This window comes from Antennarius striatus, chromosome 23 (genome assembly GCF_040054535.1).
Source record: "Antennarius striatus isolate MH-2024 chromosome 23, ASM4005453v1, whole genome shotgun sequence".
NCBI classification, from domain to species: domain Eukaryota; kingdom Metazoa; phylum Chordata; class Actinopteri; order Lophiiformes; family Antennariidae; genus Antennarius; species Antennarius striatus.
In genome coordinates this window covers 9749120-9772014 of record NC_090798.1, presented here as the reverse complement: position 1 = coordinate 9772014, position 22895 = coordinate 9749120, and the positions used below count along the sequence as shown (strand labels likewise).

Below are 22895 nucleotides of genomic sequence, written 5' to 3'. Positions count from 1 at the left end.
TTCAATCAGAAACACTTCATCCTGATTGATTCCTCCTACAGTGATCAATAATCAACAAGAACTGACCTTCAGGTGACCTTCACTGACAACAGGTGGTTTATGTGTTTTTGGCTGAACAGTCTGATTGTATCAATACCAATCAGGTATAGGAAATTGATCGTTATATTTAATTTTATATTTTACTTCCTGTCAGCTGATCCTCCAGCAAACAAGATGTTTGATCAGCTTTCAGAAGCGATCAATGGACAGTTTCATCCAGAAGGTAGGCGGAGTCTGGAGGTCAGCATAACGTCAAAGCGTTGAATTTTATTTTACAGTTGAAAGCAGCTTTTATGACTCCACCCAGGTGGATCAGGTGACCTCAGGTGAGGAGGAGGAGTCAGCTGATCTTCAGCAGAGAAAGCATTGATCTGTCATTGGCTCCCTTTGTTTGATAATCACAAAACATTTGTTCCTGTTGAAGTGAGAAACCATGGCAACAAACACTGCCTCCTGAGTCAGGCTCCGCCCACTGGTCAGTCCATCAGGGACAGGAGGAGGAGTTATGAAGGAGGGTGGGGCAGAGCAATGGAGAGAAAGGAGGAGCCATGAGGAAGGGAGAGGAGGAGGAGCCATGAAGGATGACAGGAGAAGGGTCAGGGGTGTCATGAGACACCTGTCCTCTGAAGGACCAGGAGGCATGGCTCAGTAGGGGCGGCACTGCTAACAGCTGGGACAGAAGGCTCCTATTGGTTCAATATAAAGAAAAGAATTAAGACGACAGGTTTGTTCCAGGCAGAGAAGGTCAAAGGTCAAGCTGCTGATCAAAAGTTTGGCTGTTGCCTCAGAGCGGCTGGTGAGCTAGAGGCTGTCTCCACATGTTTAGTTACATGTGCTTACATTAGGTACATCTGCTGTAGATGTGCTAACGTTAGCTACAGTCGCTGTAGATGTGTTAATGTTAGCTACAGCTGCTGTAAAGATGCTAATGCTAGCTACAGCTCCTGTAAAGATGCTAATGTTAACCACAGCTGCTTCAGATAAACTGCTAGCTCAGGTGGCAGTCATGTGACTTCTGTCGTCAAATCAGAAGGCCTCCACAGAAAATCAGCACCCAGCTTTTGATCAGCGGCTCTGGCCAAAGGTCAAGGCAATGGAAAAATTCAAAGGTCACGGTAAGGTCATGACACTGCATCGGTTCTGTTCAAGTCTCAAAGTGTCTCACGCTTATTTACACAAACACCTCACGCCACTGGTTGATAACAGACAGAATGATGGATGGGAGGAGGGCTAGGACTGATGATGTCACAGCTCACAGACACATGACCAAATAATGAGCGATGCCCCGCCCACTGGTGATTAGGTCCATTGATCTCTCTCATTAGTCAATCAGAATCCTCATTTCTGATGATTCCAGATGTTTTTCAGCATTTTCTGTAGTGTCTCAGAAGAGATGATCTGATGGAACCAGAGGGTTCTGGTTCAGGGCCGGTTCAGTAGTGGCCTGGGTTAGGGTCCGGGTTCAGTAGAGGCCTGGGTCTGGGTTCAGGTCTAGTTCAGTGGAGGACTGTGTCAGGGTCCAGGTTCAGTAAAGCCCTGGATTAGGATCCGGGTTCAGGCCCGGTTAAGTAGACGACTGGGTTAGGGTTCAGGTTCAGTAGAGGCCTGGGTTAGGGTCCGAGTTCAGGCCTGTTTCAGTAGAGGACTGGGCTAGGATCTGGGTTCAGTAGAGGCTTGTGCCTGGGTTCAGGTCCAGGTTCAGTACTGGACTGGGTTAAGGCCCGGGTTCAGGCCTGGTTCAGTAGAGGACTGGGTTAGGGTTCTGGTTCAGAACTTAAGGTTTTGGTTTCTTCTCACCGGAGTGGGTTCTAAGATTCTGGTTCTGGCGTGTCAAAGATGTTTCTCATTGACTTTTCAAACTGCTACTGTTGCCCTACTTCATCACTGACACTCAACAACAACAATAACACACATTTACAGTATTTACATGTCCCCCTCTGGAGGCCTGGGTATCCAAGTCCAGTCTGCAACATGGGACCTGGACTATATCTCAGACAAGGTAGAAGGTAGACACCTCAAAGGTTTGACACAGTGGGTCCTGGTGGGTCAGGGTGGATCCATCACCACAGAACTGGGTTCTGGTTAAGGATTTTGTTGTAAAGCTGGATCAGGATCTAGGAAAAGCCTGATCCGTCTCTACAACTGACGGTCTGGACAGAGGAGACCATCCAAAGGAGGGAGGTTGGATCCAGGGTACAAAGACGACCCAGTTTGGCCCAGATCTCAGCTGCGTGGTGAAGGCAGGAACAGTGGGCGTGTCCTGGAAGACATGGAAGACATCCTGGAACTTCAAGAAAGAAATCCCTGAACCACATGTAGGGTAGTTTGTCCTTGTTGTTTGGTTAAAAGCCTGGCCAGAGCCTCCAGTCCCCCCTCCGACCACAGGAAATGGTCCAGTCCCATTACTCCCATTAGTCCTCACCGCCAGAACTAAATGGACACCTCATACAGCTTTAATGAGCTGATTCAGGAGAACAGGTGCTGGTCTAGACCAGACATGAGGGCCAAAAGTGATGGATCCTGTTCCTGGAGATGAACCTGGACTTGTTTGAAGACCAGCAGGGCAGAAGCAACCAGGTGAGGGAACCAGTTGAACTCGGTTCCAGCAGGTTAAACCAGATTTACTGTGGACTCAGATTCAGGGAACTTTGCTGAGGGAAACAGGAAGTTGTTCCAGACCTGTTGTTCCACACCTGCTGGAACAACTTCCAGATTGATCCTAGTCCACATCTGAGAGAAGTTGTTGGGTTCCAGGTTATAATTATCACCTGGAACCCAACTATTCTGTAGACCAGAAGGGACGCAACACAGACAGTGCAGTGAGTTGTTCAGGTACCGTTTAATGGAACTGGGTCTGGGGACCAGAGTCCATGATGTTCATGTGATGGTTGGAGGTGCTGCAGGTAGGTAAATGGAATCTTTCTAACTGGTTGGAGTCTCGACTGGAGTTCAGACAAGCTGCTCAGGGTTTAGATGCTTGACCAGGGAGCATCAGCAATGGAATGGAACGTGTTCAGAACTAGTTCCAGGAGTGCATGTTGGGTTTCCACTCAATCAAATGTGATGCTTCCTAGCTTTAGAGAAGTCCTTTGGTGGCCAGGAGGTCCAAATGGTTGTCTGCTGAACCTGATGATTCTTTTTGTTTGGCTTAAACTGCACATAGAACTTAAGCAGGACTTGGACCAGAGGAAGGGGAACTGGTTTCTGGTTCTAGACCAGAAGAAGGTAAACTGGTATCCGGTTCTAGACCAGAGGAAGGGGAACTGGTTTCTGGTTGTAGACCAGAGGAAGGGGAACTAAATTCTGGTTCTCGACCAGAGGAAGGGGAACTGGTGTCTGGTTCTAGACCAGATGAAGGGGAACTGGTCTCTGGTTCTAGACCAGAGGTGAGGGAATCTGTTTGGTTTCCAGTCCCGGGGATCTAGGCTCTGGTTCCAGGGTGTCTCCACTGGCCTGGTCTTCGGTGGTCACGGTGTTGGAGTCCACAGGAGCCTCGTCCTGGACACACCAACCGACAGCACGTTAACACGCAAACACACACAAGCAGTAATCTGATTACATGGGGGTTCCTCTCACCATCACCCAGGGGTGGGCAAGGACCTCCTCTGCCGTGAACCGGGCATCCACGTTCACCTGCAGCATCTGACTAATCAGCATCTGAGAACAGGTCATGTGACTGTTAGTAGCATGCTAACACTTGGATTCATGGTGTACAGGAGCTCCGCACCAAGTAGAACGACCCTCAGAACCGGTACCTTGGCTGGCAGGCCGATAGCGTCCCAGTCCGGGGACGGGAACTCCAGCTTTCCCCTGAGGATTTGCTCGAACAGCTCCTCCTGGACGTTGTTCTCACTGAGGACAGGATGAGATGCGCCCATAATTAGTTACCTCTATTTATGTACAGCTGCATTTTGATTGGCTGGGTGATTCCTCCAGCAGGGGGAGTTGCTGGGCGGGGCAGGGTCCTACCTTCTGAAGGGGGGGAATCCACACAGTAGGATGTATGCGATGACTCCGGCCGCCCAGATGTCCACCTTCAGACCATACCTACAAAACAAACACATATCAGTCACACCTCTGTCGCCTATGACCCCCTAGCGAGGCCCGTCTCTCCCTCACCCAGTCTCGGCGATAATCTCTGGGGCGACATAAGTGGGCGTGCCACACACAGTGTACAGCGGTCCCTCCACCACGGTCGCCAAACCAAAGTCGCCCAGCTTCAGAGACTTGGTTCCGTCCGGATACTCGCACACCTGAGAACACGGAACGCGTGACCAACAGTTAGCATGACGGCAGTGGAAGTGGAAATGTGTCCTTTTGATAGCAAGTCATGATTTCAGCTATCACTAGTTAGCTGGCCAGCTAGCTGGCTAGCGTGTGCGTACCAGCAGGTTCTCGGGCTTGATGTCGCGGTGGACAATGTTCATGCGGTGAAGGTACTTGATGGCGCCGGCCAGGTTGAACACCATGGCGCTGGCATCGTGCTCGCTGTACTTAGTGGAGCAGGTGATGGCGTCGAACAGGTCTCCACCCTGGAAGAGACAGACAGGTGAAAACAGAACAACAGGAGGAGGACGTAAGAGGAGGACGACAGGTGGAGGACGAAAAGTGGAGACGACCCACCTTGACCAGCTCCATCACCAGGAACAGCTGACTCGGTGTCTCGTCCACCTCCACCAGCTGGATGATGCTGGGATGCCGAACCCGCCGCAGCACCGCCACCTCATTCTCAATCAGGTGCTCCTGTGCACACAGGTGAAGGGGGCGCAGGTGTACGTTAGGTGTTCACTGACAACAGGTCAGATTTTCTTTCTGGTTCACTGGTTGGATTTAAAATGCTTACTGGTAAACATTTGATGTCATCTACAGTTTAATGATTTACTGACAAAATGTCACTGCTGGTTACCAAGCAACACAATTTAACACCTAGCATGCATCACTGTGTAGACCTGGACTGTTTCATTGTGTGAACCTGGACTGCTTCACTGTGTGGACCTGGAGTGTTTCAATGTGTTAACCTGGACTGATTCACTATGTGGACCTGGACTGTTTCACTGCGTGAACATGGACTGTTTCACTGTGTGGACCTGGACTTTTGGGCGTTACCTTCCCGCAGCAGCGAGCCTTGTCGATGATCTTCAGGGCAAACTCGTTTCCCGTTGTTCTGTTGATCATACACATCCATCTGACTTTAGATCAATTATTTAAATAAATAAATCAAAATCTGTCTGTTGCTGTTTTCTTGTTTTTGTTTACATTTTTACATTACATCTTATTTCCTTCTTTTTATATCGCGGATTACGGGGGTTGCTGAAGCCAATCCCCAGTCTGACAGAATCTTTTTTTTTTTTTTACTCAAAAATCTTCCAGTAAATTTTACAATCTGAGGAGAACTGTTTACAAACATGATGTTTAAAACTCAGTTTTAAAAAAATTCCTGGGCTAAATGTAGTTTAGGATAAAGTTGAATGTTAACGCCTGGATTCACTTCATGGTTTGAATGTTTACAGGAAGTGTTTCCCATGATTAGCCCTGCCTCCTCACTTCTTGTGTGATTTGCCCCGCCTCTCACCTCTCCACGCACTCCTTCACCACGGCGAAGTTCCCATCTCCAATCACTTTCCCCACCTGGTACTTGTCATTGATGAGGGCGGAGGAAACCGATTGGTTCCCGTTCTCTGTGAGGAGAGCAAGTTTAGTCTTTCAAACGGATGCATCGTTTAAAATCAGACAGAAGCCACACCTTCAGCTGTGATGTCATCAGGTGGCTCCGCCTCTCCATTCACGTCAGTGGAGGAACCCCGGCGCGGCGACATCTGGACACAGAACCACATTGAACAAAGGCTAACGGCCAACGCCGATGCTAACTGTCAGCTACATGCTAACTGGTAGCGCCGCCGGGTTGCCGTCCCACCCAATCACCTTGAAGCTGCGCCGTGTCCCGGGACTGGTGGGGGAGGGGCTACACCTGTTGGACCGTCCAGCTGATTGCAATCCTGGCGTCTCATTGGCTGCACCCAAAACAGAAATGAGCCTTCTGATTGGTCAAGACACGGGGTGTTTAGGAGCACCGGTCTCTCCTCACCTGGACCCGGAGACTTGGTCCTGGATGGGCCCTTAGGGGCCGGCCTGGAAGAGAGGCTGCTCGGGGGTTTCATCGCTTTGGGGGGTGCAGATGACCGAGCTTTGAGTTTGCACTCTACAGAGAGAGAGAAAAAGAATCAATTCCATTAAAAGCACCAATACTATTGATTTTGTGTGTGTGTGTGTGTGTGTGTGTGTGTGTGTGTGTGTGTGTGTGTGTGTGTGTGTGTGTGTGTGTGACCCACCGCTAACAAACGCTGGCGTCTTGCTGCTGTGTGTTAACACGAAGTCGTCCTGCGCGTAACGAAATTTCTCCGGCCCACAGGCCATGAACACGTCATCATCCCCGAAGAAGTCCTGCAGACAGGTAAGCTGCACACACAGACACACACACACACACACACACACACACACACACACACACACACACACACACACTCAGTGATGACAGCTGGTCATATTGGAATCACTCTGAGGACAGTTTGGATTAAAATCCAGCCGTTCATTCTGATGTCCTGGATTGACACTGGAGGGAGGAGACAGATGGGTGGAGAGACAGTTTTCATCTGTCTATCTATCTTTCTGTCTGTTTGTCTCCACCTGTCTGTCTGCCTGTCTGTCTGTCTGTCTGTCTATCTGTCTCACCAAATCCATGTCTGACTTCCTGTTTTTTGGAGCATTCCTTCAGCAGTCATTTCCTGTTTAAGGGTCTGCTGTTAGGTTTCCCATGGTTCTTAGCAATATGCTAAATTAACTAGCATAGTCTGGCATTTTATCTCCTCGTCAGAGTCTCCCTTACAACTGAAGAGATGTGACTAAAGTTCAGATGGTAGGGCCCCCCCTCCCCTCCACCTCCCTCCCCTCCATTCTTGTCTTTCTTCCTTCTCTTGTCACTCCATCACTCCCTCAACTTGTATGTGTGAGCGCCAGGGAGGGATTATTACTGGATGGCAGGTTGCCATGGCCACGAGAGTCTCGTGTGTGTGTGTGTTTGTGTGTTTGCTGCTGCACAAACTGAAAGGTCCCGGTTCTGTTCAGAGAAAGTCTGAAAAGAAAGGACCCGTCACAATAAAAGCCTCCCTTACGTCGCACCTTCAGAATAAAAGCCGGCGTTCTGCGTTCAGGGGGCCTCAGAGAAGGAAATCGAGTGTGTGTATGTGTGTGTGTGTGTGTGTGTGATATCAGAGGAGGGGTGGGGCCACCTGCTTTCCGTCCAGCGTGTAGAGCCTCTTCACTGCCCCGGAGTCCAGCTTGATGGCGTCGGTGATGTCAGCGAGCACCTGATGGAAGGAGTGTGCCGTCTTCCTGTTCAGCAGGATCCGCACCGCCTTCCGCGGCTTCACGCCGCTGCGGATCACCGTCACCAGCTTGGGTTTGATGAAATCCCTGTCCTCCCGGCACTCAGGGCGCTCCCTGGAGGCGGAGCCCACCGACACCCCTGTGGACGCCGTGGCGGGCCGGCCGGAACTAGAAGAGGCAGAATTGCCGGCTGCCCCGGGCTTCCAGCTGGGGGTGGCAGTCTTGGTGTAGTCGACCTTCTTGTAGGGCTCATTGGAGGCGCAGACATAGCACTCACCTGAGGAGAGAGGTCGAAGTTCAAAGGTTAAAGGGGAGCTGGGTCCATGACAGGAGCTTTAACTCCCTGTCGTTCTGAGGTCATGAACGAGTGATGGAGGGAAAAACAACAGGATGGAGCGAAGGATGAAGCATCCGACATCTGGCAGTCATCCGACGGAGGAAGGCTCCGCCTCCCCCCCGAAGCACGCCAGCTGTCTACGGTTGAGGAGCTTCCTGTTGCTAATGCTCATTAGCATCGACAAACAGACAGTCATCAATACTGGTAAGCGATGGGGGGGAGGGTTCATCTCTCATTGGCTCAGGTTGACGGTTTGAGTTCCATTGGGGACCAATGGAGGCCGGGTAGGGAGAGTGACGATTTCTGATTGGGCAATGGGTGAAGGTTTTATTTGACGCGTCCTAACGACACGAGGCGTCTCCTAAAGCCCCGCCTCCACAGCTGAACCAAAGTTCAGGAGGTTTTAAGTATTTTGACAAACAAACAAACAGGTTGTGGTAATAAAAGCTGCAGCTCCTTACAGAGACATCTTTTTGCTGAAGCTAGAAGACAGTTAGCCTAGCCTAGCCTACACTCGCGCGATGATGGCGGCTGAGGGGGCGGGGCTTGACCTTACCTTCCACCAGCTCGTCCATGCTGCTGATCTTCCTGCTGCCGTCCAGCGTGTAGATGGTTCTCACGCCTTGGGGCAGGTGCAGGTTGTCGGCCAGCGATCGCGTTAGCGCCCCCAGCAGGGCGTCGTAGGAGCGGAAGCGGTCAGCCGACACGGCGTAGGCCAGCCCCTTGAAGCAGCGGTCCCCGTTCCGGTAGAAGCGCACCTTCTTGGCCTTCCTCTCTGAGCTTAGGGCCTGGAGGGTCCGGGTCCGGTAGTAGCTGCAGTTGGTGCTGTGGGCGGGGCTCGGGACCAGGCTGCTGCCCCTGGAGCTGGGCCCCGACCCACCCCCGCCAGCGCTGGACATTGAGTCGTCCCTCTTGGGGCGGGCGGGGCGCCCCCGGCGGGCTTTCTCCCGCTCATCAAAGTGCTCCAGCTCCAGGTTCTTGCTCAGGGACATGATCCGCTGGGACCCGGGTCACGGCGCCGGAACCAGGATCTGTACGGTCCAGCTGGGACTGGTTTGTGGGAACAGGAATCTAGTGGGACTCCCCTTAAAGTTCTGGGCGCCCTGCGAGGGTCCCGCTTACCGTCATGTGGTCCAGACACTGGACTGGGTCTGGTTCTGGTAACCCAGGTCAGAACAAGGATTTAAACCACGTTTGGATCCGGATCCGTGAAGTCACAGCTCAGACCGACCCGCTTCATGATCCAGCCAATCAGCTTCCATGTGGTCGTCCTGGAAACCGTCTGCAGTGCATGTGATCCAGACCGAGCACATGGTAGAACCGCGCCCCTTCAAGCCCAGGGCCCAGGTCGGACCCGCTCGTTGGTGGTTCTGGTGTGACGGTGGTTCTGACCTGTGCATTCGTCCTGCAGAGGAGAGAGGAGGAAGAGCGATGAAGAAACCCGGTGCAGGTCACGTGACCAGAACCAGGTCTAGACCTGATGCGGGGCCCTGGAGGTCCCTCCATCCTGGTGCTGTGGACCCCAATTGAATCCGGAGCCTCCTTCTGACCACACGCACGCACGCAAGGTCTCCATCGGTCGTCGGTGTCGATCTGAACCGGCTGTGATCGCGAGCCGAACCTCTCCGGAAGCGGACGCAGAACCTGTGAGAGAAACGAGTCCGGTCACGGAAACACCTACCGATCCGTCAAACCGGTTTCTGCCGCGGAGGCTTCTCCTCCGCCCGGTGCCGTGTCCCGGTGGATCGCGCAGCTGTAGACGGTTCACACACACACACCGTTACGACCCAGTTCCGATCCGGTCCGATCCGGTCGACCGGTCCGGGATGCAGAGATGCGGCGGCGGCAGGTGGCACCGGCGGATGCACCGAATCAGACGGCGGACGGCAGCATGGCCGCTGCAGCAGAGAGGAGACCGGCTGAGCCTCACCCCGCCCTCCCGGAGGCGGCTGTACGTGCGGAACGCCCCCCCCTCCCTCGCCGCCCCCTCGCCGCCCCCCTCACCCCCCATCGCTCTTTGTTTGGCTCTCAAAGAGCCAAACAAGAGTTGGTGTGTAGATCACGTGATCCACAGGACCAGCAGAACCCAAACCAACGGGGAGGAGCTACGGAAGTCGGGCACCGCCCCCCAGGAAAAATGTTTACTAACAATTAACAAACACAACAAAGAGACAGATGGTGTGTCACCTCCACAGCAGCAGGGGGCGCCGAAGCGGGGGCGACTAACCGCACGCTGTGATCATTTCATCATGTGACATCACCTCACCTGACTGGCCGAGGCTGTGAGCCTGCTGCTATGTCTGGGGTCATGTGATCATTGGTTATTAACTGGACCCCGCCTGTCCTCAGTGTCCTGTGACATTCAAGGCCACGCCCCTCCTCAGCCACATTCATCAATATTACATTAACAGACCAAATATGGACTTCCTCACAGTTGTGTCTTTCTGACTGGCGATTTCCCGCCGGGCGGCAAGGTGACGCAGTGGGTAGCGCTGTTTCTGCACAGCAATGTGATTCCCGGTTTGAGTCCCGCTCTTTGCGGGAGTTTGCATGTTCTCCCCGTGTCTGGGTGGGTTCTCTCCAGGTTCTCTGGCTTCCTCCCACCTCCAAAAACATGCGCTTCAGCTTAATTGGCCATTCCAAATTTCCCGTATTGTGTGTGCGTGCATGGTTGTCTGTCTTTGTGTGGCGCCGAGGCTCACCGGTATCGCGCCCGGAGTTTCCCCCGCCTCACGCCCTATGCCAGCTGAGATAGGCTCCAGCTCCCCGTGACCCGCTACGGCGGATAAAGCAGTTCGGAAGATGAATGAATGAATGAATGAATGAATGAATGATTGATCTCCCGCCTTGGGGGGTGGTCCTTCGCTGTACGCGGTTGATGTGAGTGGGGGAGGTTGGGCTGCAGGGGCAAGGTGGAAGGGTGGGGGCATGACCCAGGGCGGAGCCCTAGACAGTAAGCACTTTGTTTGCTTGCTTGTTTGGCAGCAGCGCCAGATTGGCCTTTGGGCCGGTGCTGGGGGCTGTGGGGCCGGTGCTGGGGGCTGTGGGGCCGGGGCCAAGGGCCAATTTTCCTCCACTGGTCGTGATGACTCGTTAGTTCTCCCCCAGTGTCTCCTCCGGTCACCAGCTGATCGCTCCAGCGATCAATCACAGATCTGTCATTGATCTGCTGCTCAGGCAGGACTTCAGGGCGCTGCTCCGTCAGGGTGACGTCATGGACCAGCATCTCAGTCAGGTGACTCGCTCCCGATCGGCTCTGTCCCGACGTCACTGATGACGTTTCATCGGGATAATCGTTTGATTTACTGATCAATTGTTTATCACCGAATCAACCGAAACACGGACCGGAAGATGAGGATCTGTTTCACTCTGTACTGGTAGTTCCGCTGGTGATGTTATCAGACGCAACTGTTCATTTACTTTAATGCCAGTGAAATGAGTTCACATGTTTCAACTAAAACAAACAAACAAACATGAGGTCACAGACATCAGAGGAGAATATTTATTTCTAAACATGTCCAATAAACAGCGGGCGGCTGGTGAACGGCTGTAATGTCATCCTGGAGCCGGAAACCTGCCGACAGGGATGTGTACCTCCAGCAGGGGGCAGCAGAACGCCCTGCCCCACCCCATACCGCCCCTGACCTGGACTACTTCCTGGAAACAGCACACCGGTCACGTGACTGCGAGCTAATCATTAGCAAGTTGCTGAGTTCTCAGAAAGAGACGCTCCGTGTGTGTTGAAGCTAATGCTAGTATATGCTGCGCTAGCGTCATCAGCTCAGTGATGTCATCAAGCATCCGCTGTTTGATGATGTCATCGAATTTTAAACAGGAAACATGAAATGAATATAAGAAAATACCTTAATCGTCTGTCCACCATCCTCCACTCCCTGTCCCCCCTCCCTCAGTGGTTGTACTGCTGACTGCTGGAGGGGCGTCATGATGTTGGACAGAGATCCAGAATACCAGCAGCACAGGCAGGACTGGAGGGGGAGGGGTTTGGTTAAACCAATGTCGTCACTGTGACATCACTGTGATGTCACCAAAAGCATCCACCCATTCCAGCACGCTATATATTCTTCACCTTGAAGCAGTTCCTGAATTTCCTAGAGACGAAGCAGAGGATTATGGGATTGATGCAGGAGTTAACGGTCGCCATGTTGATGCTGAAGTAGTCCAGGACCAACAGTAAGCTACAGGAAGGGTGCGAACCGTCAATGATGTTGGCTGAAGCTAAACAGGAAGTGGGTGTGGTTGTTTGGAGGCGGTGGTGTCAGGAGTCTGCCTCCACAGAAGAAGAGAAGTGCAGCGGCGGTGGCGGGAGCACCTACTTGAGCAGCTGGCAGTGTTGCACGTCATGTGACCTGTAGGTGGTCCTCTTCAGCAGGTGGCTCAGGTGCAGTGGGAACCAGCACAGGGCGAAGACAGTCACCAGGTAGAACACGGCTTTGGCCACTTCCCTGCGCTGTGACACGTTAGCCGTTATTTGCGTCACAACTAGCCCCAACCACCATCTCGAGCCCCACCCTTACCTGCTTGAGGTGGTCGTTCCGTGCCATCTACAGACTTCCTGTCTGGTGGCGCAGAGTCTCACACGTCATCAGGCCATGGAAGATGATGGAGCACAGCAGGGGAGCACAGAAGTAGAATCCGAACAGCCACCAGTCCTTCATGTCTCTGTAGAACTGGGATGAGGGGAGGAACCATGGTTAGACACGCCCATGGGTCAAACATGCCCACGGGAGGCTCTGATAGCAGCTGTGTTTACTGCAGGCCCACACACGTAAACAGGAAGTGATGTCCAGCCCTGATCCGGGACCAGAGTCCACAGCTGTTACTATGACCCCTTGAATCCCCTCCCCCGTTGCCATGCCAACAGGAAGCCCTCACCATCATGAAGGGTGAGCGTGGCTGCAGCATGCAGGTGGTGATGTTGGCGTCCCTGTAGTTGAAGGTGACTATGTCAAAGCCCACGGCCTCTGGGACTGCCAGCGCCGCTGACAGCAGCCAGATCAGCACAATCCCCACTGTCGTTACCGTGGGAACGCCCGTGCCTCTCACCCGCAACCAGGACGCCACCGCACGGTACCTCCACAGGGTCAAAAGTCAAGGTTACACAGGCTTTAAACTAGTTTCTTTTTTTATGCTATTTAAATTTGCATCTTATCTTAATGTAGCCCCAAGAGGGCACAAGCCACTGGTTTATTTCACTGGTCCCAAGCCCGGATAAATACAGAGGGTTATGTCAGGAAGGGCATCCGACGTAAAACTTTTGCCAAATCTGACATGTGAATCAAATCTATGACTTGCATACCGGATCAGTCGAGGCCCGGGTTAACAATAACCGCCATCACTGCTGTTCACCAACAGGGTGCCGGTGGAAATTGGACTACTTTTGGTCGAAGAAGGAGAAGAGGAAAATGTGTTCGTAGAAGGAGTGAGAAGAGGAACATCAAGAGAATAGGACTGAGAGTAGGGACATTGAATGTTGGAACTATGACAGGAAAAGGTAGAGAGTTGGTTGACATGATGCAGAAGAAGAAGGTAGATATACTGTGTGTCCAGGAGACCAGGTGGAAAGGTAGCAGTGATGTCCGGTCAGGGGAGAATGGAGAAAAAAAGGAAAAATGGAAGAAATAAATTAAATGGTTATATTTATCCAGTGATGCGTGTAATAAAGTTATTTTTATATTCAACATCACCAATTTTGGGTTATTTTTACTCAAAATCGCTGAATTTTCACATTTACCGCTGACATATGGAGAAGAGACCTGCAGTGAGGCACCAGCCAGCTGAGGCTTACCGTGGATTGCGCAAAGGTTCGACTAGTTGTGCTGGCATGCTACACAGTGAGACAGTAATTCTTTTGCTCCATGAACTAAATTTCCAGAATTTAGCTAATGTATATAATGTACAGTGTTTTTTTTGTCAACAACTGCATGAGTAACGTCTTTGAGTCGAGCGTTCCTTAAACCGCTGGGACAAGGCACTACGTGAGACACAATGCCGTCGTGCCTCATTGGTAGCGGAGCTGGTGATCCCAAGGATTCGGCCAAGGAGTCTTCTTCTTCGGCCGTAGAAGAAGTAACAGCACACTACAGCCATTCATTTGTTTTCCGCTCGCCTTGCCTTACTATATAATTTTTTTTGCTGCTTTTCTTCAGAAGGGGCTTATGATGACTTGTATGCTAGGTTGGACAGTAAGGAGGGGGAGACTGATCAATAGAGGTTGGCGAGACAGAGATGAGAAGGACGTGCAGCAGGTTAGGGTGATTAAGGATAGGGTTGGAAGTCTATTGACAGGTGCCAGTAGTGTGATGGAAAGATGGAAAGAGTACTTTGAAGAGTTGATGAATGATGAAAATGAGTGAGAACAAAGACTAAAAGAGATGGCTGTTGTAGACCAGGAAGTAGCAAAGATTAGTCAGGATGAAGTGAGTCGGGCATTGAAGAGGATGAAGAGTAGAAAGGCACTTGATCCTGATGATATACCTGTGTAGGTATGGAAGTGTCTCGGAGAGGTGACAGAGTTTCTGACTACTTAGATAGTGAGAAGATGCCTGAGGAATGGAGAAGTGTGCTGGTACCCATTTTTAAGAACAAGGTAGATGTGCAGAGTTGTGGCAGCTACAGAAGAATAAAGCTGATGAGTCATACAATGAAGTTATGGAAAAGAGTAGTTGACGCTAGACTAAGTGCAGAAGTGAGCATTTGCGAGCAGCAGTATGGTTTCTTGCCAGAAAAGAGTACTACAGATGCAGTATTTGCTTTGAAGAAGGCCAGAAGGAGCTGCATTGTGTTTTTGTAGATCTGGAGAAAGCTTATGACAGGGTGCCCGGGGAGAAACTGGTGTTGTGACTATCAAAGCCCAAATTTAGTCACTGAGAGGAGAAAGAGCGGGGTTCTGTCTGACATGCCGAGTCCAAGGAGAAAACACGAGGCACCATTGCAGTTGTGTACATTTAATTTGCATTTAGTGAAGAACAGTGAAATTGAAGATGACTGGACTAGATTTAGATGATAATAGTTTACTCTTTGCGGTCAACAGAAATATCGACACCACACCTCACACTCTCTCTGTACCAAGCAAACAGAATCACAGCGAAGCACAGGTGATATTCATCAGGCAATCAATCAGTCAGTGTCATGCATAAACACACCCACACATACATGCCACACCCACTACCCCAAGTGAAAACACAGGAAGTAAATCCTTGCCTCTACATGTGGTATTGTATGAGGAAGTCTGGAGTGGCAGAGAAGTGTGTTAGAGCGGTGCAGGACATGTATGAGGACTGTAAGACAGTGGTGAGGTGTGCTGTAGGTGTGACAGAGGTGTTCAAGGTGGAGGTGGGACTGCATCAGGGATCAGCTCTGAGCCCCTTCTTGTTGCTATGGTGATGGACAGGCTGACAGACGAAGTTGGACAAAAATCTCCATGGACTATGAGGTTTGCAGATGACATTGTGATCTGCAGTGAGAGCAGGGAACAGGTGGAGGAGAAGCTAGAGAGGTGGAGGTTTGTCCTGGAAAGGAGAGGAAGGAAGGTTAGCTGCAGTAAGACAGAGTACATGTGTATAAATGAGAAGGACCCAAGTGGAAGTGTGAGGTTACAGGGAGAAGAGATCAAGAAGGTAGAAGATTTTAAGTACTTTGGATCAACAGTCCAGAGCAATGGAGAGTGTGGAAAAGAGGTGAAGAAGCGTGAACAGGCAGGATGGAACGGGGGTAAAAAAGGGTCAGGTGTGACGTGTGATAGAAGAGTTTTAGTTAAAATGAAAGGAAAGGCGTAAAAAACTGTGGTGAGACCAGCAAAGTTGTTTGGTCTAGAGACAGTGTCACTGAAGAAAAGACAGGAGACAGAGCTGGAGGTAGCAGAGATGAAGATGCTGAGATCTCTTTGGGAGTGACCAGGAAGGATAGGATCAGGAATGAGTACATCAGAGGTACACCACATGTTAGAGGTTTTGGAGATAAGGTCAGAGAGGCCAGACTGAGATAGTTTGGACATGTCCAGAGGAGAGATAGTGAATATATTGGTAGAAGGATGTTGAGTTTTGAACTGCCAGGCAGGAGGCCTAGAGGAGGACCAAAGAGGAGGTTTGTGGATGTAGTGAAAGAGGACACGAAGGTAGTTGGTGTGAGCGAAGAGGATGCAGAAGAAAGGGTTGAATGAAGGCAATTGACTTGCTGTGGCGACCCCTGAAGGGAAAAGCCGAAAGGAAATGAAGATCTTATCTTAGCCCAGCCCAACCTTGCCTAGCCTAGCCTAGCCTAGCCTAGCCTAGCCTAGCATGCAGCGTGTTACCTGTCCACACTCAGAGCACACAGTATGAGGACAGTGATGCCAACTGAAGTTTTCTGCAGGAACAGAAACAGTTTACAGAGAAACACCAAACACACAGCCAGCAAACGGCCAGCGCATTGCCAGCAGCTGCACACACACACACACACACACACACACACACACACACACACACACACACACACACACACACACACACACACACACACACACACACACACACACACACACACACACACACACACACAGAATTAGTGAATGCAACACTTGTCATTTTTTCTACCCATAATGAATTTCTGAGGCTGTAAACTAGCCATATGTCATTTTTTGTTACAACACAAAATCATTCCATGTTTTCTTTGTTTATTTGAAAGAAGAGTTCCTTTCAATGTTTGGGTGGGGTTTAGGGTTGGGTCAGGTTTAGTTCAGGTTCAGGTTGGGTTTGGATCGGGTTTGGGTCAGGTTTAGGGTCAGGTTTAGGTCAAGTTCAGGTTGGGTTTCGTTCAAGTTTTTGTCAGATTTTGTCAGAAGTAATTTTTGGGTCAGGTTTAGGTTGGGTTATAGTTGGGTTAAGGTTGGGTTTAGGTTGGGTTAGGGTAGGATTTGGGTCGGGATTAGGCTTGGTTTGGGTCAGGTTTAGGATCAAGTTTAGGTTGGGTTTGGGTCAGGTTTGGGTTGGGTTCGGGTCAGGTTTGGTTTGGTTTTGGGTTGGGTTTAGGATCAGGTTTACATTGGGTTTGGGTCGAGTTTGTGTCAGGTTAAAGTTGGGTTTAGGGTTAGGTTTGGGTCAGGTTTGGGTCGGGTTTGTAATGGGTTTGGGTCAGGTTTGGGTCGGGTTTGGGCCAGGTTTAGGTGGTACCTTGTAGACGTTGATACGTCAGTGGCAATGTAGATCAGGTCGCCCAGCGCCAGGCTGGCGATCAGCGCGTTGGGGCCGTTCCTCATGCTTTTATTTTGGTAGATGATCCGGAGCAGCATGGCATTCCCGACCACACCAACGACAAACACGAGGCCCGAAAGAACTGTGTTGACGTACTTGAAGGCCGTCTGGATAGAGGTGGCCGTCCGGCAGCTGGGAGGTGCCAGAGGACGTGACTGTACCCCTGCAGACTGGTTGAAAGGAGACGGGGACGGGGTTCTGGTGACACCGAGTCGTCATTTGGGCCTCCCCCCCTCCGGCGAGGACTGGGGGTCCTCCTTCTCCACCAGCGGTTCTGGAGGTGGGTCCGTTCCAGGGAAGTCGTCCATCATCAGGTCCGACATCTGGAACCTCTCCAATGAGAAGTTGTTACAACCGACTGGCTTGACCAACAGCAACCAACCGATAACAAACAACAACAAGACGGACCTGAAGCCCGGTCCAGGTTTCCTGGTTCCAGAACTGCCATCAGAACCCACTTCAAACAGCTTCCTGAGTCTAGGACCTGATCTGGACTTCAGGGCTCAGAAGAACCAGAGGAGCAAAACGAGAGATGCTCATCACCCCTAAACAAAAAAAACAAGCAAACAAACTTGTTCTGGTCAAGATCAGAACCATTAGAGCTCAAAGCTCCAGGATTTAGGTTGCTCTGTTCTGTTTAACAGAAGAAGAGGACAGATCTCACTTGCTGCTCTGCTGGCGTCCAAATGAGGTCTGTTCACCGACTAACAGGCTCCGCCCTCTACCCCCCCCCCTCCAGTGGAACATCCCATAAATCCAGGAACTTGACTGAACTTCTGAGGCGTTTGTTTGTTAATAGCGTGGAACTGGAGCCAGTAAACTTTATGATGTGTGTAAACAATAACTTCTTCTTTATTGGCTGTTTGAAGGCGATGATGTCATCGGTTACAGCAGCAGCTTGTCCAATCAAACGGCACCCAGACGCCGCCTGTCATCCTCATGTCAGCGCGTTCAAAAGATTCACGAAGGCAGATGCCTCACCAGCTTCCATCCATCACCCATCATCCATCCATCCATCCATCCATCCATCCATCCATCCCCGTGTGTTTGTGTGTGAATGTGTGTGTGTGTGTGTGTGTGTGTGTGTGTGTGTGTGTTACAAGATATACAGTACGTGACTCCAGTCATGATGACTGAATATTATGGGATGTGTGGGAAATTAATCTGAACGTATGAACGAATAAAAATATAAACTGATTTTTACAGAACAAATAAATAAACATGCACTACATCATCAGACTGATGACGTCATCAGAATGATTAAGGGGGGGGGGGTTACCAGGGAGGGAACTGAGGCTCAGAAACTTTATTGACACTTGGAAGACAAAGAAACAAGGTGTTAACCCTTAACAACGGAAACGACACAACACCCGTCAAACAGCTGTTTAGTCACAACCACGCCCCCTAGTTGATGAGCAAAGAGACAGGGAGAAAGGGGGGGGGGCTGTGAGCCGTGACTGTTTCCGGTCGTCCGTTGCCAGGTGACGGTCAAACTCCGCTGAGTGAGTGACATCAGAGGATTCAGAGGCTCCGTGTGGGTGAGTTAGTTAATCAGTCAGAACAGTTAACCAGTTAGTTAGAACCTTAACTAGTCAGTTAGAAACATTAGCCTTTCGCTTAGCTTTCTGTCTAATAGTTGAACCCCCAATACTACAGTATTGGGGGTTCTTTTTCCAAAAAGGAACTAAAGTTCGCAGGCGGAACGTTTTGTCTCGCGGTAACCAGGACTCATTTTAGTGACGGACCACAACTAAACGTAGAAGAAGTTAGAGAAGCTGCGGTTTAATGTGACGTCATCAGGAAGCTGTTTAACGTGTTGACTGACTGCTGTAATCGGTTCTAATCTCTGACGTCATATGTTACATGTGTCTCCTACGTCAATGACGTCATACATTACAATTATAATTAATATGACCAATAGGAGGCTGTGTTTGTGTCTCCTCTTCACTGAGGGTCTAAGGTGAGGAAGATGAGCGCTGATCCATCCCAGCAGCGCCCTGGTGTGGTTCTACCGGACATCCGTCCCCACAGGTTCAGGGGGGGAATCCGGAACAGGCACCAGAGGGACGGGACAGGAAGTGCTGCAGGTCCAGCTGGACCAGCGCCTGAGGGCCCAGCCCGTCCTGTGTGTGTGTGAGTGTCTTGACTTTCGCGTCCTGGATGGGATAGACATCCGCTATTCATCCTTGTCTTCCTCCCCAGGTCCAGAACCGGCACCAAGCAGGCGGTATGTGTGGAGCTGCTGAGAAATGGGGACCACAGGTACTGAACTCAAATGCTCCACAGGTATTCAAGGTCAAACATGGTGTCATGTGACCCAGTCGGTGACATCATCCCTCCGCCTGAAGGTCGTTCTCCGAGCTCTTCTCTTTGCTGGGTGCCGATCGTGACCGCAGGGCGGCGGTAGAATCGGGCCCCGCCTCTGGGCTCCAGGCGCCGCTGGAGGAGCAGCGAGACAAGATGGAGACCCTGAAGGTCCACTTGAGCCGAGCCGAACGGGCTGAGAGGACCGGTACACACACGCCCCCCAGATCCTCAGCCCTGCCTCAGCTCTTCCCATCCCCCCCAACTCCTCCCCTTCACCACCCAGCCTCTCCCCACGCCCCTCAGCTCCTCGTCCTCTTGCAGGCTTGTGGGCGGTGGCCTGTGACCAGCGCCTGTTCCTGGGGGGGTTCTTCAGTTCTCCAGAGGACGTCTGGCTCAGGTTCCACTTCTACCACAGCTGCTGTCAGACTGGACGCCCCCTCAGGCCCGCCGCTGAAGCCCGGGCCTGCCTGGCCGAGCTGCTCCTGCAGCAAGGTGAGCTGCAGCCGGCAGGGGGGCGGCGCCGCCATCATGACCTCACCTGATTGTAATCAGTAAAAGCTTCAAATCTAGGAGGTGGTCCTGGCGTATTTTTATTAGTATTATTTGTAAACCCGTTTGACTGAATGGAGTTTCTACAGTTGTGCTTCACCTCACCCCCCACCCCCACCCTGCCCCTGTCTCGCCCTCTGCCCCACCCCCACCCCCACCTTTCGGTCCATCAGGGGATCTGGATCAGGCGCGGCAACAGGCTGAATGCTACTTGGAGCAGGCTGGAGATGAAGACTGGTTGGACTCGTCTGGCCGGCCCCTCAGGCTCCGGGTTCACCAATCACTGTGGAGGATCTACAGCCGACTGGCCGACGCCCTGCTGACCGACGCCCCACCGGAGGGCGCCAACTACAGCGAGGCTCTGATGCTGCTCCACAAGGGACAACGCCTGGCAACTGAAGGCAAGATGATGATGATGATGGTGATGTAGATGGTGATGATGATGAAGATGATGACGACAATAATGACGATAATACTGATGATGATGATGATGATGATGATGATGTTTCAGCTGACAACAAGCAGATGGAAGGGGAGGCGTCTTATCAACTAGGTTTGACCTATCAGAGAGCAGGAGACCATGACTCAGCCAAACAGGTAATGATTCACTAATGACATACACACACATACATACACTCACACACATAAACTCTCTCTCACACACACACACACACACTCACGTATGTGGTCTGTGTGTCCAGTTCTTCAACAGATGTGTGCAGATTTATAGTGTGCTGCAGGATGCTGATGGACAGGTGATGGCCTACAAGGCTATGGCCAAGTCTATAGAGAGGTACACACACACACACACACACACACACACACACACACACACACACACACACACACACACACACACACACACACACACACACACACACACACAAAAGGTCTTTCCTGATACTGTCCACCAGAATAACCAAGAACTAAAATGAGATTGTGTGTGTGTGTGTGTGTGTGTGTGTGTGTGTGTGTGTGTGTGTGTGTGTGTGTGTGTGTGTGTGTGTGTGTGTGTGTGTGTGTGTGTGTGTGTGTGTGTGTGTGTGTGTGTGTGTGTGTGTGTGTGTGTGTGTGTGTGTGTATGTGTTTGTGTGTCAGTCAGGGACACACACATGAGACGGTCCAGTGCTTGGAGAAGTTAGTTGACATCTCCCATAGCAACGGGCTGCAGCACAGCTTGGCCGACGCCCACCTGAGCCTGGGGAGCATCCACTACAAGAGAGTACGACAAGGACACCTAGACACACACTTGCGCACACACACACACACACACACGCACACATACACACAGCCAATCCTGTTGGGGTCTATCCCTTTAAGAAATGCTGCTGGTTCTGGTTCTGATGGATTTCCTGGGGGGTCTCTGTCCAGAAACACCACATCAGAGCCTGTCAGTCCTTCCTGGGGGGTTACCAGGTCGCCCGCCAGCTGGAGGACGTGGACCTGCTGCAGAGAGCTCAGGTAAAAACCCCTGTTAGCATGTAGCATGTTAGCGTGTTCAGGTCCAACATGCTAACATGATATTCTGTCTCTCTCTCTCACCCCCTTCGCTCTAAGGTGTTGGTTGCTATCTCTCGTGCTCAGTCCCTCATCAGGACCTTCAGTGCTCAGGTGGACTGCTCAGGTGCCACGCCCACTGACCTGCGACCCCTACTGGCCTGGAGAGAGACCAGCAATCATCAGGACCTGGACTCAGAATGTGTGGACCCTGTGGCCACGGCCTGGGACCAGATACTGGTGGGGGAGGGTCCTGATCCATGATGTCATAGCTGTCCACTTCTGATTGGTCAATCTGGTTGTTGGCATGTTTAAGTGGAGGGTATGCCTCCCTGTTTCAATGGTAACACGTGTCCATGTTGGCTGAAGGAAGCCAAATGGGTCACCTCTATGGTCTGTCTGCCTAAAATAAAATACGTGTTTTAATCAGGGCTTAGAACCGGTTCATGCAACGAAAACAAAACCAAAAACATTATATTTTTTAATGTTCTGGAACAGAATCAGTTATTCAAAATAATAAGTAACAGGTTAATATGGGTTGTTGTTGTTTTATTCTTGAAAAAAATATCTGACCTCATGTTTCCCTTTCTGTCATTCATGCAATGCGTGATGAGAGCGGAGAGAAGTTGTGGCAACAGCAGTCAAGGAAAAGGCAGTCCCCAAATCTGGGTTATATTCATAAGAGGTAAACACTGCAGTCTTTCAATCTGAAAAAATGTTTGGTTTAGACATTAACTCATTGGCTGCCAGTCATTTTCACAGCAGAGTTGCCCGGACTCTGCTCTGAAACTTCGCGAAGCTTCGAAACTTTGTTGCATCATAAGGTGTCACTGCTTCGCCGTCGTCCTCTGATTCTCAATCCTCTATTCCGTCACTGATTATTTACAAGAAACGTTAACTGTTTAGGGAACTATATTTTTTTGTTTTAACCAATTCAGGAACGTCAGGCCATGGGTGGAACGTTAAACCGTAAACGTTATGATACTGTTTCTGTTGGGAACAAACAGATTGGCAAAAAATTCAGGTTCAAAGTCCTGGTTTTCATAACAATGCTTCACATGGTCATGATGTCAGAGACGCTGTCAACAGGTTTATTCTACCTGTACAGTAAACCAGAGGTCCCAAACCACCAGCATGTGCCTGGTACCGGGTCACGGGCCATTAGGATGCACAGAATGTTTGAATTTTTCTTTTTTTTATTGATTATCAGTCTAAAGATGTTTTATTTTGAAAAGCAACTTATGAGTGGGATGACACACAGACGAATGCCTGCGTATGTTCCTCTGTTACTAGCTGTTACCCCCAAAATAAAGCCCACAAGAAAAAATTAGTAACAAAACATCTTTGGGGAGATTCTTTGGAAAGGAGAAAAGGCCCAATGAGGAGACACAAGAACAGCCTATGACTTCTTAGAAAAAAAAATCTGCATATAAAAGATGAGGAGTCCTACTTACAATACGGGTTTATCGCTACGTGTGTGCAGAGCCTGCTGTGTAAGATGGGGCAACAAGCTAACAAATGAGTCAAGGAAGCCT

General features: G+C 50.7%; 2 protein-coding genes and 1 long non-coding RNA gene across 8 annotated transcripts; 1 reads left to right on the top strand and 2 right to left on the bottom strand.

Moving 5' to 3' along the window:
• Positions 1–4: 4 nt before the first annotated feature.
• On the bottom strand, positions 5–12230 carry LOC137591010 (serine/threonine-protein kinase DCLK2-like). 4 transcript variants are annotated; one of them, XM_068308864.1, is made up of 17 exons: positions 12094–12230; positions 11623–11868; positions 8316–9164; positions 7326–7699; positions 6369–6495; positions 6125–6238; positions 5962–6050; positions 5783–5855; positions 5612–5717; positions 5146–5203; positions 4663–4782; positions 4425–4571; positions 4159–4292; positions 4009–4086; positions 3795–3891; positions 3616–3696; positions 5–3537 (listed from the first exon to the last, which is right to left on the bottom strand). In XM_068308864.1, exons 3-17 carry the CDS (start codon positions 8749–8751, stop codon positions 3415–3417), a joined length of 2157 nt encoding a protein of 718 aa, XP_068164965.1. In that variant the 5' UTR covers positions 8752–9164; positions 11623–11868; positions 12094–12230; the 3' UTR covers positions 5–3414. The 4 variants fall into 4 exon arrangements, with proteins under 4 accessions (XP_068164965.1, XP_068164964.1, XP_068164963.1 ...); XM_068308863.1 differs by having other exon boundaries at positions 11975–12224; XM_068308862.1 differs by having other exon boundaries at positions 11623–11995; positions 12094–12214.
• Positions 12231–18314: 6084 nt separating this feature from the next.
• ttc29 (tetratricopeptide repeat domain 29) lies at positions 18315–21807 on the top strand. Of its 3 annotated transcripts, XM_068308148.1 has the most exons (11): positions 18315–18545; positions 18929–19140; positions 19210–19269; positions 19356–19519; positions 19636–19806; positions 20037–20264; positions 20375–20460; positions 20565–20656; positions 20962–21085; positions 21235–21324; positions 21421–21807. In XM_068308148.1, the coding sequence occupies exons 2-11, from the start codon at positions 18977–18979 to the stop codon at positions 21622–21624; spliced, it is 1383 nt and encodes a 460-aa protein (XP_068164249.1). In that variant the 5' UTR covers positions 18315–18545; positions 18929–18976; the 3' UTR covers positions 21625–21807. The 3 variants fall into 3 exon arrangements, with proteins under 3 accessions (XP_068164249.1, XP_068164250.1, XP_068164251.1); XM_068308149.1 differs by lacking the exon at positions 20962–21085 and having other exon boundaries at positions 18315–19140; XM_068308150.1 differs by lacking the exons at positions 18315–18545; positions 19210–19269 and having other exon boundaries at positions 19014–19140; positions 19294–19519.
• LOC137590506 (uncharacterized) lies at positions 20283–21103 on the bottom strand. Its single transcript, XR_011034413.1, has 3 exons — positions 20976–21103; positions 20544–20646; positions 20283–20423 (listed from the first exon to the last, which is right to left on the bottom strand). It is a non-coding gene; the product is annotated as an uncharacterized lncRNA (long non-coding RNA).
• Positions 21808–22895: the final 1088 nt, after the last annotated feature.

Excerpts from the sequence above, each read along its gene's own strand:
- LOC137591010 (XM_068308864.1), bottom strand. The coding sequence starts at position 8,751 with ATGTCCCTGAGCAAGAACCTGGAGCTGGAGCACTTTGATGAGCGGGAG. Across the intron at positions 4,572-4,662 it reads TGGTGATGGAGCTGGTCAAG|GGTGGAGACCTGTTCGACGC; the intron begins GTGGGTCGTCTC and ends TGTCTCTTCCAG. Across the intron at positions 4,087-4,158 it reads GAGATTATCGCCGAGACTGG|GTATGGTCTGAAGGTGGACA; the intron begins GTGAGGGAGAGA and ends TTTGTTTTGTAG.
- ttc29 (XM_068308148.1), top strand. The coding sequence starts at position 18,977 with ATGAGCGCTGATCCATCCCAGCAGCGCCCTGGTGTGGTTCTACCGGAC. Across the intron at positions 19,520-19,635 it reads CGAACGGGCTGAGAGGACCG|GCTTGTGGGCGGTGGCCTGT; the intron begins GTACACACACGC and ends GTCCTCTTGCAG. Across the intron at positions 20,265-20,374 it reads ACAACGCCTGGCAACTGAAG|CTGACAACAAGCAGATGGAA; the intron begins GCAAGATGATGA and ends ATGATGTTTCAG.